Source organism: Schistocerca americana, chromosome 2 (genome assembly GCF_021461395.2).
Source record: "Schistocerca americana isolate TAMUIC-IGC-003095 chromosome 2, iqSchAmer2.1, whole genome shotgun sequence".
NCBI lineage: Eukaryota > Metazoa > Arthropoda > Insecta > Orthoptera > Acrididae > Schistocerca > Schistocerca americana.
The window spans coordinates 1,022,192,102-1,022,210,835 of record NC_060120.1 but is presented as its reverse complement, the minus strand read 5'-3'; the positions used below and the strand labels follow the sequence as shown (position 1 = coordinate 1,022,210,835).

The following is an 18,734-nucleotide window of genomic DNA, read 5'->3' as shown; positions in this document are numbered from 1 at the left end:
GACTAATCTGTAAACATGTCATTCAGTGTCACTCGGCGGTTTTCCTTCACTATGGCTTCAACTGCTGCAATGTTCTGTGGAGTCACAACTCGTTGTGCCTGGCCTGGACGAGGAGCATCTTCCACTGAAGTCACACCATTTGCGAACTTCCTGCTCCATTCGTAGTCTTGCTGTTGTGACAAACATACATCACCGTATTGAACCTTCATTCGTCGATGAATTTCAATAGGTTTCACACCTTCACTACGCAAAAACCGAATAACAGAACGCTGTTCTTCCCTGGTGCAAGTCGCAACTGTGGCGGCCATTTTTATACTGCGACGGTATGCGTACATCTGCACTATGTTGCCACCTACAGGCCATTCTGCACGCTGTTTGTAGCACACTTACCGACTTACAGGATAACGGCGCGAAATTTCGATTTGTTATTACAAATTTAAGGTTTTCATTTGACTCACCCTCGTACATTCCTGTGACCACCGCTATCAGCAATCATGTACAGTACGAACACGTCCAAATTCAGCGGGATGTTGATATTGGCGTCTTTGTTGCCTTAAAGGCAAGGGCCGAGTGTTGGGGAGGGGAAGGTGAAATGGTGGTGGTGGGGGCTGGTCAGGGGTTTTCTCTGCCTCGTGATGACTGGGTTCAAAATGGTTCAAATGGCTCTGAGCACTATGCGACTCAACTTCTGAGGTCATCAGTCGCCTAGAACTTAGAACTAATTAAACCTAACTAACATAAGGACATCACACACATCCATGCCCGAGGCAGGATTCGAACCTGCGACCGTAGCGGTCACGCGATTCCAGACTGAAGCGCCTTTAACCGCACGGCCACACCGGCCGGCGATGACTGGGTGTGCTGTCCTTAGGTTACTTAGGTTTAAGTAGTTCTAAGTTCTAGGGGACTGATGACCTCAGATGTTAACTCCCATAGTGCTCAGAGCCATTTGAACCATTTGGGGGCTGGTATTGCTTCATGACAATGGTCCAGCTCATTCTGCGTAGGACACACTCACGTTGCTGCTTCTTTGGGCTGTCAAACGTTGTCTCACCCTCTCCATCCTCCTGACACGGCCCTCATTGAGTTCTTCCTCTTTCCTAGGCCTCAACCAAATCATTCATCGTTCATCAAATGTGTCACATAAGAGGCTGTATGTGGTGAAAGATTGACACATCCAGTTTCATTGTCGTGGCTTTATTTTCTCTAGGTTATAATTAAAACTTGATCACTGCCTGTAGCAGCTGCAGGAATGGAAAGTAGCTCGACAATATAAGTTTATTCCGGTATTTAAAGAAGCAGCAAGAGATGACGTGGTGATATTATGAAAAATGGGTGAATGAAATTAGAAATGAAGCAGCTGCATCATGGGTTGACATAACTGAACACAGTACTCCACGGGGAGAACAGCAGTAGCCTATAACCACAAGCGGATGGCAGGTGCCTGTTTAATAATGATCATGACTAACACAGGTTGCATCGACAATGAGCTTTCAACAGCTAATAGTGCAGATTTTGTTGAAAGTTCTCTCAAAATCATTTCATACGCACTTTTCGATTAAGTCGAAACAACCGTTGGTGATATTAAAAACAAAGGTGTCATATTGAGTGTACAAAAGGAATTACACTGTTAAACACAGAGGGGAGGGTCGGTAGGTGGAATGTGTACACTACGGCGACTTGATATTGCAGGATTAAATAATGTATACCGTTCCATATGTCTGTAGGCTGATTGTTTTGCCCATACCGTCTTCCGGTGTAAGTCTTGGTTGTGTAATGGCATGGAGTTTTCTTCCGAATGTTTCCGGTTATTGTCTTTGCAGCTTTCATTACGACTCTTCTCCAGTACATACTTGCGGTTTGCGTGGCTTGAGATATAGTTGCTGGGATCCGTCTGTCATCTATGTTTCTTGTTGTGTTGGCAGAAGAGCCAACACCGTGATACTAGAGGATGCCGAAATGCACGCGTTTTAGCTCACGCAGGCTGGCATGAGGAGGGAAGAACTATACTGACGTGAGGTCTGGAACATGACAAGGAATTAGAATTCAGAAAGCGGACGTAATTACTTCGATACTTAACTTTAATCCATTATTGATGAACGTCGCTCTTGACGGTACATGATTCACAATATTAACTGTTCAGAATACATTCTGGACGTAACTGAATATGGCGCCTTGCTAGGTCGTAGCAAATCACGTAGCTGAAGGCTATGCTAAACTGTCGTCTCTGCAAATGAGAGCGTATGTAGACAGTGAACCATCGCTAGCAAAGTCGGCTGTACCACTGGGGCGAGTGCTAGGAAGTCTCTCTAGACCTGCCGTGTGGCGGCGCTCGGTCTGTAATCACTGATAGTGGCGACACGCGGGTCCGACGTATACTAACGGACCGCGGCCGATTTAAAGGCTACACCCTAGCAAGTGTCGTGTCTGGCGGTGACACCACATTTCTGCTGCGATACTCACATGCAGTCTTAAGTATTCTTGGTTAATAGTAAGGTAAATGGGAAACTTCTTAGGATTTTTGGCAGGTTTCCGTATAAAATCGTTATTAATTTTTGTATATACATTTTCACGCAGAAAGCAACTCTTTCTTTACATTTGCTTGCTGTGGTTTTTATAAGAGTCCATTTAATTTTTAACTTATTATTTAAATCATCAGTAGAATGATTCAGTTCTTTCTCCAGCCAGTAATTTTTTGTATCTCATTAGATTAAAATATCGACTTTTCAAGCAAAAATCCGTTTTGAACTAAAATTGAATATTGAATATTAGGTAAGGTTACTTCATGTGTAAATTGTTCTCTGACTGAAAAGGATATAGTAAATATAGGGGACACAGATGAAACAATCAACTGGTACCAAAATCTAAAATACAAGAAGAATTCAAAATAAAATTTTCAACGCTTCTGCAACTTGTAATACATAAGTTAATCGATAGGTTTTAGTAAGCTGCATGGGGGCTTAATTATTTATGATTGAAAATATTTTTAGTTTTTAGTAGCTGTGTGTCCGATTACGCAAGTCTCGTAATCGGTTGGCCCTGACTAGTATTTGTACGCAATCTGACTGCATAGAACAACAACAAACAATGAAAGAAAATTTTCGTTAACACAATTAATTAATTAAGTCCCCAGCAACTATAAAACCTACAAAACCAAAGCACAAATGTAATTGTTCTGTGTGTGGGAGTGTGACTCAACGTACACATCTGGCACGGTTCTTCTTCAACAAGACAAGAAATTTCAAATACCATTTATACTGACGTGATAAAAGAAAATTACAAATACTATAATTGCGTAAGGAAAGCAGAATTAAACTCTAATACAAGAACATACGCCAGATGCTTTGTTGACTGAACCTGTAATGACGCATTATTTAGGACACTGAAATAAAAAGAAACGGAGTTAGTTACCTCATTTATATTGATGAAAATCACTCTAATCCTTACAATATATCTCTACACCGATTCTCTACTACCACATCTCAACAAGACTCTTCAGTATCACATCTCAGCAAGCACTGCCTACTAGCACATCTCAACAAACACTCTCTGCTACGAGTTCTTAACAGGTACTGACTTCTACGAGTTCTCTCCAAGCACTGTGGAGGCGGCAGAATAATACTCTTTGGCGCAATCTCTGGCGCAGTGGCTCAGTGTAGCCACCTTTCAAAGCACGATACCAGAGTGCAGAAAATTAATGTTTACGTGGTATCAAAAGATACATGAAGGTCTTAGGAAATAAATCACGATCCTTTGTGCACAAGGAAACGGAAAAAAATAGAATGAACACCGGCAGGTAATGAAGCCAAAAACACTATCAAATTTAGAAATAAAACAGTTTCTTTATCACTTACTTGTTTATAAGCCATTTTGCTTTGTTATGGTGGAGACTTGTTTATTTGCACAGCTCGTGTTGGTGAAGAATTCAGAGGTCTTTTCACACTAGCAGACCAAGGGCTGTGTAGCTTGTGTTGCGTTATTTGAGGTTCGATAGTGTCGTGGAAAACCTGCGTTCTGCTGTCTAACGTATGTCCTCTCCAATGTACATTGTATTTACAGTGTGTAAATATAATGTACAATGGAGACAACATAATCAGGTAGCAATATGGAAACTTGTTACGACTCTACCGCCCCTCGAAAAACGCAACATGAACTACATTGCCCTTGGACTGCTAATGTGAAAAGAGGCCTGTACTCTTCACGAACACAAGCTATGTAAATAAACAATTCTTCACATGAAAATTATGGTATGTACCATCGAAACATAAACAAATCAACAACGCAGGAACTGTCTGACTTGCATTTATCAACAGTCGCATTCCTCATAATGCTGTCACTTATTGACGAAATATTCAACTGCCAATTTAGTCCCGTAACTTCAGTCAAAAGGATAAATGAGATACTGAAAGACACAGAAAAGTAAGGGGACCGTAACAGGTAATACGTGCATACTGCGGGCAGTGAATAAGAACACGAAGAAGGCATATTGCGGGCATTAAGAGTTATCATGTAATTCGGCAACTGTTTTCAGCTTCCCTGGAACTGAAGAAGTCGGAATTGGCTAGGGGTAACCCCAGCAACCGTAATTCGGAGCCCAATCACAGGTACTGCTTGTACTGTGAATGCATAATAAACAGGTCGTTCGAGAAATTTAATGTGTCATAACATCATTTGTGTCACATTAGCTGTATGATTCACTGTGGCAATCCTCTTTAGCATTCAGCGATCCGAATGTCGACCGACTGGTTTCCATTCATAATTGCTCTTCGATGAGTTGTGTATGCTGTCACCGCCATTAATTCAGTTCTTCCTAATGGGTTTAACACACCAGTCGTGTCTGGCATATTTACTCCTAATCATGTCGCGTCGATACCTTGCTCCATTTGAGTGTCAGGGAGCTGCTTATTTTGCTACACTCATTTCCGGCTAGCCACACTGAAGGGCATGTACACACACTTTACTCTACGCAGACTAAGAACGGTTGCAGCGCTACAACAAATTTACATCTTTGATTTTCACAGCTACTGCCACTGATGAAATATATGTGAATGTTTTGTAGTGGTACAGAAAGTACCCTCCACCACACCATAAGGCTGTTCGTGCAGCATAAAGGTTGATAAAGCGCAATGGTGTTGAACTCATGTGGATCCTTAGCAGTGCACACGAATTATTCACGCAGGTGTTCAATTTAAAGTCAGGCTTCAATTTTATTGTTTAATACCATCCTCAGTATGCGAAATAAAACAATCAAAATTTAGTACAATTACGATTTCACATGCAAATTATTTTCCTGGAAGAATTACACTTCCACTGTCAAAACATGGACAGTATCATACACTACCATTCTGGCATATTCTGGCATTCACAACAGGCATATTTGATAACGTCGAACATCTTTTACATCTTAGTACCTGTTGGAATTATGATCATTTCGTACACCTGAAACAAGAAATGAAACAAGATTAAAAACAAGCTAACAGAATGCAACTGCACTTACTTCTGCCTTTTACAGTAGAATCATATCACTGAATTTAAGAAAACAAAGTTTGATATTATTGAACGCAATGTTCATTTTCTCCTAATTTACTCGACTACTATTTACTTCACCACCTACCAACACATTTTTCAAGTGCAGCTTTATAGCTGCATTATTACGGAATAATCGCATAACTCCCTCGCAATGTCGCCTAATGAACAAAATAGGAGCGTATGGAATATCACACCAGCTGGGTGATTGGACTGAAGAGTTTCTAGCAAACAGAGCTCAGTATGTCATTCTCGACGGGAAGAAACATTCAGACGTAAAAGGAACTTTGGGCGTACCACAAGGGTGCCTTATTGGACCATTACTTTTCACACTATGTACAGACGATCTGGTGGATAACTTCGGAAGTTCCATGAGGCTTTTCGTAGATGATACTGTTGTACATAGATAAGTCGCAACGCTAGAAAATAGTAGCGAGATGTAGGAAAATCTCTTCGTAATTATAGATTTGTTTGTCCTCCCCACGAGGCACTAGAAATTTGTTCTCCTGCATGCATGTCTTCAAGGCATCCGTCAAAAAAAAATTATATTAGGCTATTGTAAATTTCCTCGATTTTGATGAAGTAATGACGACATTCCTATATTTTTCTGATTCAAATGGCTCTGAGCACTATGGGACTTAACATCTGTGGTCATCAGCCCCCTGGAACTTAGCACTACTTAAACCTAACTAACCTAAGGACATCACACACATCCATGCCCGAGGCAGGATTCGAACCTGCGACCGCAGCGGTCACGCGGTTCCAGACTGAAGCGTCTAGAACCGCACGGCCACACTGGCCGGCTATATTTTTCTGCGTACTCAACCACCGTCCCTTGACTCCTCGGTCCAAGAGGAGCCTACTCCTTGTAGGCATACGAATCTGCCGTAGGTAGCGCTGTCCCAAATGTGCGATGGGCCGATTTTACTCACGCCGGGAAGTTATTGTCAGGGTGCCGCTGCTGAGAGCTACTCGAAGGACAAAATGAAACTAAAGATCTACGAAGTCCTGTACGCTTTAATTAAAATAGTTACTTGGAAATTGAGGCTTGTAAGCAAAACACGGGCGAAGCGCCAAAAAAGGAAATTTTGGTTTACTGGTGAAATTCCGCTGTAAATGCCAAGTCCAATAGTATATATTCCGACACAAGCGCCTAAAAAGCGGAGAACAATGTTTACAGTTGATTAAAGGCCGCTCTTGTGTCTACAACCAACATCGATGTTCAAATTATCTGTTAGTGCATTGTGAACTGCTCACAATTGAAGCACCTCTGTGCTTTGTTTGCCACAGAAGAGCATTGCTGATCTAATTATCACCTATATATAATACATAATATTGCAAGTTGGAAAGCAAAATTACATCAAAACGGAGGAAGAGAGGTGATTGTAGAGATCAATGTGAAAGGAAGAAACTAAGTAGTGAAGGAAACTCGAAAAGACAAGAGTGTGGTTCCATCTAAAGAGGCTTCCTAGCACCATGTAGATCTTGACTTCCATTTTAACTTTTATTATAAAGTTTGAAATGAATGTAAGTAATGTTAAATTATTCTAATGCGTTTAATTTATTACTGAAACGAATTTCACACTTCCAAAAACCATCGTTCTAATTACGAGGTAACAGTTGAGGTCTTCCATGAAATCATTTTCTTACCGAACAGAAAAGGATTACTTTACGGTAATAGACGACAAGTTTTTTGTGGAAGGACGTTGTTTTATGTCTTGCAATCGTGATTTTGCTCACCTTGAGTAACGAAAGAGGATAACCGTGTGCGAAGTTCCGAAAGATTTAGTTAGCTTCATCACTGAATCTACACGAACGACACTATTCACAGTGACTCTTACGAGAGAAAGACATTCTTACGACTTTAAGTTAGGTGTTGAAAGAAATACGAATTTCACGAATGTGCGTATTTCAAAAGCACAGTGAATCAGACTGACTGCATAACGGCTAGGTGTACTGCAGTTTCGGTCGACTCTCAATTACAATTGAAGAGTTCAATAAGCATTACATCGTGAAGAGGAATGCGAACCTTCTGATGTCGAACAGGTGCAGCTGGAAACACTACACTGTTACCCTAGGACGTCTGAAGGAAAGAGAAAGGATTTGGCTAAAATGATTCCATTTGTGAAAGAGGAGAGTAAGCGGCTTTGCGAGAACCTTGTGAAATAAGTGAAAGTGGGTATGATCACACTTTTATCGTCATTTATGTTAAAGCCTTTGCATGCAGAACGTTTCATTTTCTTCAGATTTCGTATCATTTTGTTCTGACGCCTGCTGACGTAGAATAAAAACACATATTTGACATTGAACCTGAATAGTTTTTGTGTTTGTGTCTCCATCCCCAATTTTATTCTGTTTTTGTTTAACTGCTGCACACATTTTGTTGATTATCTCTTGCCCAGTATTTACTTACGTCCCACAATTTATTTACAAACCCGAATTTTCTTTTGTATCTCTTTTTCCTTCATTTTAATAAAATATTCAATTCGTATTCAATTCATGGAACATTACTTCGGTTTATTTGCAACGTAAATAACGTAAAAATTGAAAATAAAGAAAGGAGCAAAATTTTAAGCCGAGATGCTCTTACCCACGGCCTTTGGATTACCGTTCTGTACTCTTCCTGCTGCATCAATCACTGCCTCGAAACTGTGCCAACACAAATGGCTCATGTCTCGTCCAGAACTGCGTAAAATATGCCATTTTCTTCAAAACGCCTAGCCGTATGGAGCTCCCACTTCCGTTCGTTTCTCGCCAAGCCCTGCATGTTCCGTAAATATGGACGTAAAGGGCGGTGACGAGTAAGCGTGGTTCCCATGCGTGAGTCCCTTTTTGTTTCTGCTTAAAAAGAATCAAAGAGCAAATTTAGTTTTGGCTGGAATGAAACCGCACTTTACCTGTATGAAATTTCATTATTCATTTTTCTCTTAACAAAAGACTTAAAAAATTGTACAGAATTTAACAAAAGCAATAGTTACGATGTTACTTCTGAGTTCGCAAGAGGTTTTGACTGTTCACAGAAATAAAATTAAGTGATTTTCGTCTTCTTAAGGATCTCACGCACATTGAATACTATGCTGGATGTAGAGATAAGCACCATATGACATTTTATCTTTTCATTCGAGGTGTCTTTTCATTCTAACACTGTCTACATGTTAACCGCAAGTTTCTAGGAGTTTGTATGATTTTACTTGCGTTTGATATCCCTCCTTCCCCATCAGTTTGCAGAAATTTTACCAAAATTGCAAAGACAGAATAAAAGCTGGATTTGAAATTCTCCCCTGCATGTGCTGGTCAAAAAATTCTTTTCTTAGAGCTCGAGGTAAATCTCGACATGTCACTGCATCGTCTCCTTTTCCGAAATACATAACTTGGCTATTTATTCACGCGGCGATCAGTGTTGAGTAAAATATAACGATAGTCCACCAATTAACGATTCGAGAGAAACCATACGATGAACTGCGCTTACCTAGAGCACTTACTGTAGAATGTGATTCTAAAAGTTTTAATCTCTCCGTCACAAAACTGAAGATAACTTATTGCTTCAGGATGTATCCCACTAAACAACCCTTCGTTTAGTCAAGTTGCGCCATAAGCTACTTATCTCCCCGATTTATTTCAGTACCACCTCATTAGTTATCCAAACTACCCATCTACAGCTTTCTCTTCTAGTACATTACAAAATCTTGTCTTTTTGCTGAAAGGTGCTCTGAGCACTATGGGACTTAACTTCTGAGGTCGTCAGTCCCCTAGAACTTAGAACTACTTAAACCTAACTAAGGACATCACACACTTCTATGCCCAAAGCAGGATTCGAATCTGCGACCGTAGCGGTCGCGCGGTTCCAGACTGTAGCGCCTAGAACTGCTCGTCCACCCTGGCCGGTAGGTTTGTAGTCCACGTTTCACTTCCGTACAGTGCTGCACTCAAGGCAAATATTTTCGGAAAAAGCTCCCCATCACTTAAACTTATATTCGATGTTAAGAAACTTCTTGTTTCCAGAAATACTATTCTTCCTGTCTGCGTTTTGTACCATCTCTGCTTCGACCATCGTCAGTTATGAAGCCTCAAAATAACCAAACTCATCTTCTATGTTTAGTGTCTCATTTCCTCATATAATTCCTCCAGATCGCCTGATTTAATTCTAGTACATATAATTACCCTTGTTTCACTTTCGTTCATATTCATCTATTACTTCTGAGATACTCTCCGTTCCCTTCAACTGCTGCTCGAAGTTATTTGGCGTGCCTGACAGACTTGCAAAGTCTTATGCCAAACTCTAAGTTTTAATTTCTTCTCTCTTTCGAGACTTCTCTTTTTTTTTTCACAGTTTGGTCCGTTGTCAGTAGGCTGTTTAGGTTTCTATGTTGGTAACGCCACGTAGTGCTCTGTATGAAAATCACTGACTGCGCTGTGTGCAGACTGTGGCTGGTTGGACTCATTGTAGGAATATCCGCTAGTGTAGTGTTGGGTAGTTGGATGTGAACAGCGCGTAGCGTTGGGCAGTTGGAGGTGAACCGCCAGCAGTGGTGGATGTGGGGAGAGAGATGCCAGAGTTTTGAGAGGTTACTATGAGCAGACGATCTGGACTTGTGTCCGTCAGAAAAAGGAAATTTGTAAGACTGGATGTCAAGAACTGATATATATACACTCCTGGAAATGGAAAAAAGAACACATTGACACCGGTGTGTCAGACCCACCATACTAGCTCCGGACACTGCGAGAGGGCTGTACAAGCAATGATCACACGCACGGCACAGCGGACACACCAGGAACCGCGGTGTTGGCCGTCGAATGGCGCTAGCTGCGCAGCATTTGTGCACCGCCGCCGTCAGTGTCAGCCAGTTTGCCGTGGCATACGGAGCTCCATCGCAGTCTTTAACACTGGTAGCATGCCGCGACAGCGTGGACGTGAACCGTATGTGCAGTTGACGGACTTTGAGCGAGGGCGTATAGTGGGCATGCGGGAGGCCGGGTGGACGTACCGCCGAATTGCTCAACACGTGGGGCGTGAGGTATCCACAGCACATCGATGTTGTCGCCAGTGGTCGGCGGAAGGTGCACGTGCCCGTCGACCTGGGACCGGACCGCAGCGACGCACGGATGCACGCCAAGACCGTAGGATCCTACGCAGTGCCGTAGGGGACAGCACCGCCACGTCCCGGCAAATTAGGGACACTGTTGCTCCTGGGGTATCGGCGAGGACCATTCGCAACCGTCTCCATGAAGCTGGGCTACGGTCCCGCACACCGTTAGGCCGTCTTCCGCTCACTCCCCAACATCGTGCAGCCCGCCTCCAGTGGTGTCGCGACAGGCGTGAATGGAGGGACGAATGGAGACGTGTCGTCTTCAGCGATGAGAGTCGCTTCTGCCTTGGTGCCAATGATGGTCGTATGCGTGTTTGGCGCCGTGCAGGTGAGCGCCACAATCAGGACTGCATACGACCGAGGCACACAGGGCCAACACCCGGCATCATGGTGTGGGGAACGATCTCCTACACTGGCCGTACACCACTGGTGATCGTCGAGGGGACACTGAATAGTGCACGGTACATCCTAACCGTCATCGAACCCATCGTTCTACCATTCCTAGACCGGCAAGGGAACTTGCTGTTCCAACAGGACAATGCACGTCCGCATGTATCCCGTGCCACCCAACGTGCTCTAGAAGGTGTAAGTCAACTACCCTGGCCAGCAAGATCTCCGGATCTGTCCCCCATTGAGCATGTTTGGGACTGGATGAAGCGTCGTCTCACGCGGTCTGCACGTCCAGCACGAACGCTGGTCCAACTGAGGTTCCAGGTGGAAATGGCATGGCAAGTCGTTCCACAGGACTACATCCAGCATCTCTACGATCGTCTCCATGGGAGAATAGCAGCCTGCATTGCTGCGAAAGGTGGATATACACTGTACTAGTGCCGACATTGTGCATGCTCTGTTGCCTGTGTCTATGTGCCTGTGGTTCTGTCAGTGTGATCATGTGATGTATCTGATCCCAGGAATGTGTCAATAAAGTTTCCCCTTCCTGGGACAATGAATTCACGGTGTTCTTATTTCAATTTCCAGGAGTGTATGATGACTTTTGAACAATATTAAGGTAAATACATTGTTTGTTCTGTAGCAAAATCTTTCATTTGCTAACTATGCTTATCAGTAGTTAGTGTCTTCAGTAGTTAGAATCTTTTATTTAGCTGCCAGTATTGGTGCTGGCTGTATTGCAGTAGTTGAGTAACAAAGATTTTTGTGAGGTAAGTGATTCATGAAAGGTTTAAGTTATTGTTAGTCATGGCTATTCTTTTGTAGGTATTATTGAAAGTCAGATTGCGTTGTGCAAAAATATTGCGTGTTAGTTTAGAAATGATCAGAAGAAGTAAAGAGAGAACTGTCTGAGTACGTTCAGTTTTACTCAGTTGTTTCATTATCAAATAACGTAAGAGTTTTCCCAGGACTGTCATTCTTTACACACAAAGGGGAAGTTTCACCGTGTACAGATAGGCTACACCCCTTCATATCTCTGTTCTCTAATGCTACGAGTCACTTTCAATAAGTAACGCACCACATTTTTTTAGTCGGTTTCGGTTGGAAAGAGCGGAATTTTCCGTGCGTCGCTGTGGAATATGCCCGCTTCAGCCACTACGGCTTCATGAAAGTACGATAGGTGGTAGCGCTAAACGTAGCCTTCGAAATGCCGTCTGTGACGGAGGTGGGTCCCAAACATTTAGTTGTGATCGAGTTTCTTTACCTGGAAAACCAGAGCATCGCAGATAGTCACAGGCGCTTGCAGAATGTCTACTGCGATCTAGATGTGAACAACAGCACGAGTAAACCTGTCTGATCTCACGTGTGCCTGCCGTCCGCACACAGCTGTGCCTCCTGCAGCGTTGGAGCGTGCGGATACTATCTTTAGAGGTGATCAACGGATCACAATCAACCACCTCGCTGCCCAACTGGACGTCTGTGTTGGTAGTGCTGACACATGCGCTCATTAGCTGGATTACTCAAAGGTGTGTGCCAGCTTGGTTCCTTACCGTCTCACGGTTCAAAAAATTGATTTTTTTAAACAGCATTTTTGGATCCATAAAAGTGTTTAAAATCCACCCCTGAAACGGTTTTTCCCAGTACGGAACGGAAAAGTTCGTTATTCGCGGCTGAACAAAAAAGTGCACCTGCCTGAAATCGGTCTTTTTCACGCACCAGTTTTTTTTTCTTTTGGAAGACGAGTTATTGTACCGGCGCTTGGGAGGAAACACACAAAATGCAAATGAAAGTTTGAACGCGGATGTTTGGAAGTTAGCCCCCAAGAATTTGCATTCCGGTGCGAAGACTGTGGAGATTGCGACATTCCTGGCAGTGAGCAGCTTCAACGAGGGGTATTCAGCAATTCTAAAGACCATGACAACGATGGACGTCACCCTGGGACCCTATTCGCCGCAGTTCGCCAAGCATTCGGACGACCACCGGATCGAAGCGGCCGGAAACCGGTTGTCACCGGCCGTACGAGCGGCTCTGAAGAAGCGCAGGATGGCCCACATCGAGCAGAAAGCCCTCTGTGAGGAAGAGGAAGGACTTGTTTATGGACCCGGAATAGCAGATTGAACGTAAGTTGTATAACTAGGCTGTTTAGGTTTCTATGTTGGTAACGCCACGTAGTGCTCTGTATGAAAATCACTGACTGTGCTGTGTGCAGTCTGTGGCTGGTTGGACTCATTGTTGGAATATTCGCTAGTGTAGTGTTGGGTAGTTGGATGTGAACAGCGCGTAGCGTTGCGCAGTTTGAGGTGAGCCGCCAGCAGTGGTGGATGTAGGGACAGAGATGCCGGAGTTTTGAGAGCGGACGATGTGGACGTGTGTCCGTCAGAAAAAGGAAATTTGTAAGACTGGATATCATGAACTGATATATATATCATGACTTTTGAACATTATTAAGGTAAATACATTGTCTGTTCTCTATCAAAATCTTTCATTTCCCAGCCTATCGGTAGTTAGTGCCTTCCGTAGTTAGAATCTTTTATTTAGCTGGCAGTATTGGCGCTCGCTGTATTGCAGTAGTTCGAGTAGCGAAGATTTTTGTGATGTGAGTGCTTCATGAAAGGTATAGGTTATTGTTAGTCAGGGCCATTCTTTTGTAGGGATTATTGAAACTCAGACTGTGTTGCGCTAAAAATATTGAGTGTCAGTTTATTGATGATCAGAATAAGTAAAGAGAGAATGTGTGAGTACGTTCAGTTTTACTCAGCTGCCTCTGTATCAAATAACGTAGAAGTTGACCAGCACAGTAATTTATGATTTTTCCAAAGGGACGTTTCAGTTGCATAATATTGCATTTATATGTAGTGAAAACTTCAAACGCATTTTTCTCGAAATGACTTTTTTTATTGGCGGTATAACTTCCAATCTACTGAACCGATTGGCTTGATTCTTTGTTTCCGACGAAGCTAGGAGTTGTCCAACTTTTATTCCGATCCAACAACTACAAATATTTTTACTTGCCCGACGAAATCGATAAATCCATGAAAAAAAACCTTATTTTCTTCAAGTGGACGCCATTTTGTTTGCTATGGTCCAAATAACTTAAGCGAGGTACAACTCCTGAAGAATAATATTTACTTCGCTAACGTCAACTCAGTTTTGATTTCAGATGAGCCGGCTGACCTGTAACATACTGCACGTGGAGGTCTACATCGACATTTTGTTTCGTTCCGACGGCACATCCGCCTTTGCTCTTCGACATTTCCGGGCAAAAAATTCCAGTTTGTAGAGGAAATATCAATAAACATTTTGATCAAATTTGACATTGATATCTATAAGACATCCCGAGAAAAGAAAACCTCAAAAAACATGCTTTTTTCGGGCCAAAGATAGTAAACCTACCCTTAAGAGCAACGAAGGACCATCTGCTCTTTTGTCTATCATCGTCAGAGGCAATGAAACGTGGATTCATCAGTTTCAACCAGAAACAAAACGCCAGTCCATGGAGTGGCGCTACACCACCTCTCCTCCGAAGAAAATATTCAAAGCCGCTCCCTCAGCCAGTGAAGCCATGGAGAAGGCCTTCTGGGACTCCTTCATGGTGCAACAATCAACTCTGGAGTGTTCTGTGCACCATGTGTTCGTCGCCACAAAAATGAAAACGAACTTCTCCTTCTCTGTGAAAACACAAGGCCTCACATGACTCTGCGTACCCGACAGTGGGTCACAAAACTTCACTGGACTGTCCTTCTTCATCCACCCTGCACCCTCGCTGCTTTCGACTTCCAGTTGCTTGGCCCAATCAGGGATGTACTCCGCAAGAAGCAGTACGTGGATGATGAGGAGGTTATTGGTGTAGTAAGACGCTGGATCCGACATCGAGCAGTATAGTGGTACCGTGCGGACATTCAGGCCCTCCCAACAAGGTGGCGTAAAGCCGTCGCTGTGAACGGAGGTTATGTTGAAAATGACAGTTTTGTAACCAAAGGATGGGAAATAATATGATGTATTGGAATCTTGAATAAAACCAACTGCTTTCATACAAAAACATGTATTGCGTTACTTGTTGAACTCTCTCCTAATTTCCTTTCTTGTCCCTCGACTCGTATAGCTGCAGTCTGGTTTGTGTACAAGTAGTAGATAACCTTCCGCGCCCTGTATTTTATCCTTGAAATATTCAGAATTTCAAAGAATGTATTCTAGTCAACATTGCTAACATTTTCTCTAAATCTACAAATGCTATAAACGTAGACTTACCTTTGTCCAACCTATCTTTTAAGATAAGCCATTCGATCAGCGTTGTTCCGCATGTTCCTACATTTCTTTGCAACCCAAACTGATCTTCCCTAAGCCTGGCTTCTGCCAATTTTTTTCTTTCTTCTGTAAATAATTCGCGTTGGCATTTTGTAAAAACGACACAGAGTCGGTAATATCCCCACCTGTCAGCACCTACAATTGGAATTTTTATGTTCTTCTTTAAGCCTGCTTCATATGTCTTGAGGATGGAACAGTTTTGTTATGGCTCAGTAGGTCGCCTATTCCAAGGTCTTGTTTCGACTTAGGTCTGCCAGTGCTCCTTCAAGTCTTCTCGCGGTATCGCATCCCGCATCCCATTTCCATCTACTTTTTCCTCCCTGTCTATAATATGGCCTTCTTTTTCGAGTCCATTGTCCATTTTTCCCATTTTGAGTATCCATTTGTTATGTTAAATTATGCTAATTCCATATATTCAAGACAAGCAACTTTTAACTTGTCAGCTGCGACCAGATTCATATAAACGACTCACTTTATGTATTGTAACACGTACCTGAATACGAGGGTGCTGGGATAACATGTATATGGCGCCCTCTGCTATATCTTCTGGCTCCAAGATGGCCAAATCACTCGCTTCCCTCACTTCTTTTGGTACATCTTGGCTGATTCTAATAATTCCTTCAGTTTTCACTAAACCAGGAGATATTTCCTGCAACACAGTGTACAGCAAAAGCATTATCACATCTAGGAAGACATTTTCTAATACACAGAGGATTAATAATAGTTGAAACAGGTGGCATGTTTCGAAACGTTGTTTTCCAGTAAATTGTTGTGACGAACATATACACAACGACCCAGGTACAAAAATATTACATCTAAAGCACTTGTCTGAAGTTCAAAACGGACATGAAAAATATTCTGAAATGCTTGTCTGCTACAGTTAATTGTATAATAAGTGCGTGCTGTCTGTATTCAGACACTTCGTATATCCTCCAACAAATACATAAGGATAAAAAAGAGACAATACGTCATTCACAGCAACACACATAAGTGTACAGGGTGATTCGATGATGATGTTACAAACTTTCAGGGGTGATGAAGGAGTGCATCAGAAACGTCCAGTAAACATTGGTTCTAAAGTGCCTACCCCAGGACCAATGAGCACCCGTTCATCTTTGCTACTGTGAAACTCATCTCTTCTACTGAACAAGTGCTCATAGCTCGTAATGAGCTGAGCATTTTGAGCACATTTTCACTAGACGATTGTTTTCTTGTTTTGGTCGATACTAGCTCCTCCAAAAATTTGCGAAGCAAAGAGCTTGAGGGAGAAGACGTCCACTGTCAGTGGCATCAGAAAGATTTTCGATTATAACTTTAGACTCGGTCGTTTAGCTCAGATTGATACATTTACCCTCCTTCTTCATCCCGAAATGTTTTTAACATCATCACGGAATCAACCTGTATATAAAACACTCACTTTGCATGTTATCAACTGCATGCAGTTTAAGATATCTTTCTATTTTATACAAGCCACCCACGTAGCATGTAAAGTGACACTAGAACTCAAATAATCTTATGAAGTAGAGGACCAAATGGTACGCTACAGACAAATTTAATGAAACAAGTGGCTATTTGAAGATGGGCAATATATAGCTTCATAAAAATATTTGTGCCTGGTTGCGTTCTGTCTCAAAAATTCTTAAGCAAATGTATTTGAAATGTGAATATTTTGATTAAATCACCATCTAATTAGACTCAAAGTACATCCATGACCATGATTGAAGTGTGTAGCAGATCATTTTGGGCGCTGGTACATTTTCATGACGACGTTATACGGCATACAAAGCGTCAGTATGGTCCTAGATGGATCGTTTATGTACTTTTGTCCAACAAGATCACCTGATCTCAATTCTCTGTATTTTTCTGTCATCACAAAAAGTGAAGTGTACAATACTCCCATTTAAATATTGTAACTGAAACACTGGAGCAGCGAACTGTATAGTCTTGTTAAGATTTTAAGAGATGATCAAGAGGTGTTCGAAAGAATTCGTAACACACCACAGAGGCCATTGCAGTATTGCATCGAAATTCGAGAAATATATCCATTAACAGACACGCGTGTACAATGAACAGTAACATGTAATTAAATCATGGAAAGCCGAGGATAAAATCTGAACCCAGTTAGAAGGGGGATTCAATCAAATGCATAGAATTGGAATCACGTTTGTAACAACTAGGAAAATACTTCATAGTTACGTCCGCGGCTGCTCATGCCCTCACGTTCGCAGTTCTCTCGCAAACAGCTAGTTTGGCACCCATTTTTTGCTGGAACGTCTTTTCTTCTATTACTGTGTACTTTGTCCTCTGTCAGTTTCCACTATTAATTATGATATTCCCTGCACACACTGCAAGACGAAAACAGGTGAAGTGCCCAAAAGGGGATCAAAATATGAAATGAAACTTCACAGATTGAGAGCGTATGCGATTAAAAAACAGAGTCAGATTCACAATTGTGTTGGCACTATGCACCCAGTTATCAGTATGACGTTGGATCTCCTCTCGCCTCGGTGCCTACATTGATTCGGTTGGGAATGGCGTCATAAGGCCGCTGTGTGCTCTCCTGAGGCAAGCTGGCCCACGACTGTTTTAACTGGTATTTGGTACCCTGTATGCGGGCAGGGTGGAATGGAGTTGACATCTCAGCTGGCCCCAAGCACATTCTATAGGGGACAGATCTGGTGACGTTTCTGGCCATGGGCATACCTCGACATAATGCAGACAGTTCACACGCCACGTCAAACGAAAGCCATGTTAAGACGAGCATTCCCTACTGATAAAAAATACCGCCTCATGGCAGGTGACATATGAGGATGGAGGACATCTGTGATGAATTATTGTGCCATTAGATTTCCTTCAATAATTATTAGCCGTGACCTGAAGTCAGGAATGACAGTGCTGTCTGTGTCTCTCCACGACCTTAGGACCTCCCCCAGAACGCCACCACACTCACTGATGAAGATGGTCATTCGCCACATTGCACAGTGAAGATTTACTACTAAAAACAATGTGATGCCATTCTTCAACAGTCCATGCTTCCCGGTCGCAGTAACACTACAAACATAGCTGTTTATGTCCGCCCCCAGTAGCTAAGTGGTCAGCGCGACAGACTGTCAATCCTAATGGCCCGGGTTCGATTCCCGGCTGGGTCGGAGATTTTCGTCGCTCAGGGACTGGGTGTTGTGTTGTCCTGATCATCATCATTTCATCCCCATCGACGCGCAAGTCGCCGAAGTGGCGTCAAATCGAAAGACTTGCACCCGGCGAGCGGTCTACCCGACGGAAGGCCCTCGTCACACGCCATTATTATATACGATAATGATGGAAGCTGAAAAAATGAATCAAAATTTGTGGTAAGGGCGGCACTTGAACCCAAGTCTCCTTGCTTACTAGGCAGGTATGCGAGCCTTACACCACCACAGCATTATA

The 18,734-nt window shown here is 42.7% G+C and overlaps 1 protein-coding gene across 1 annotated transcript in view; it reads right to left on the bottom strand.

The window, feature by feature from the left end:
• Positions 1-5,182: 5,182 nt before the first annotated feature.
• The window catches only part of LOC124595596 (dehydrogenase/reductase SDR family member 11-like), a 133,655-nt gene continuing 120,103 nt past the window's right edge, over positions 5,183-18,734 (bottom strand). Inside the window, exons 6-7 of the mRNA XM_047134397.1 lie at positions 15,802-15,957; positions 5,183-5,439 (exon numbers count right to left, since the gene is read on the bottom strand). Coding sequence (XP_046990353.1) covers positions 5,398-5,439; positions 15,802-15,957 — 198 coding nt within the window. The 3' untranslated portion in view covers positions 5,183-5,397. The remainder of the gene's footprint in view (positions 5,440-15,801; positions 15,958-18,734) is intronic.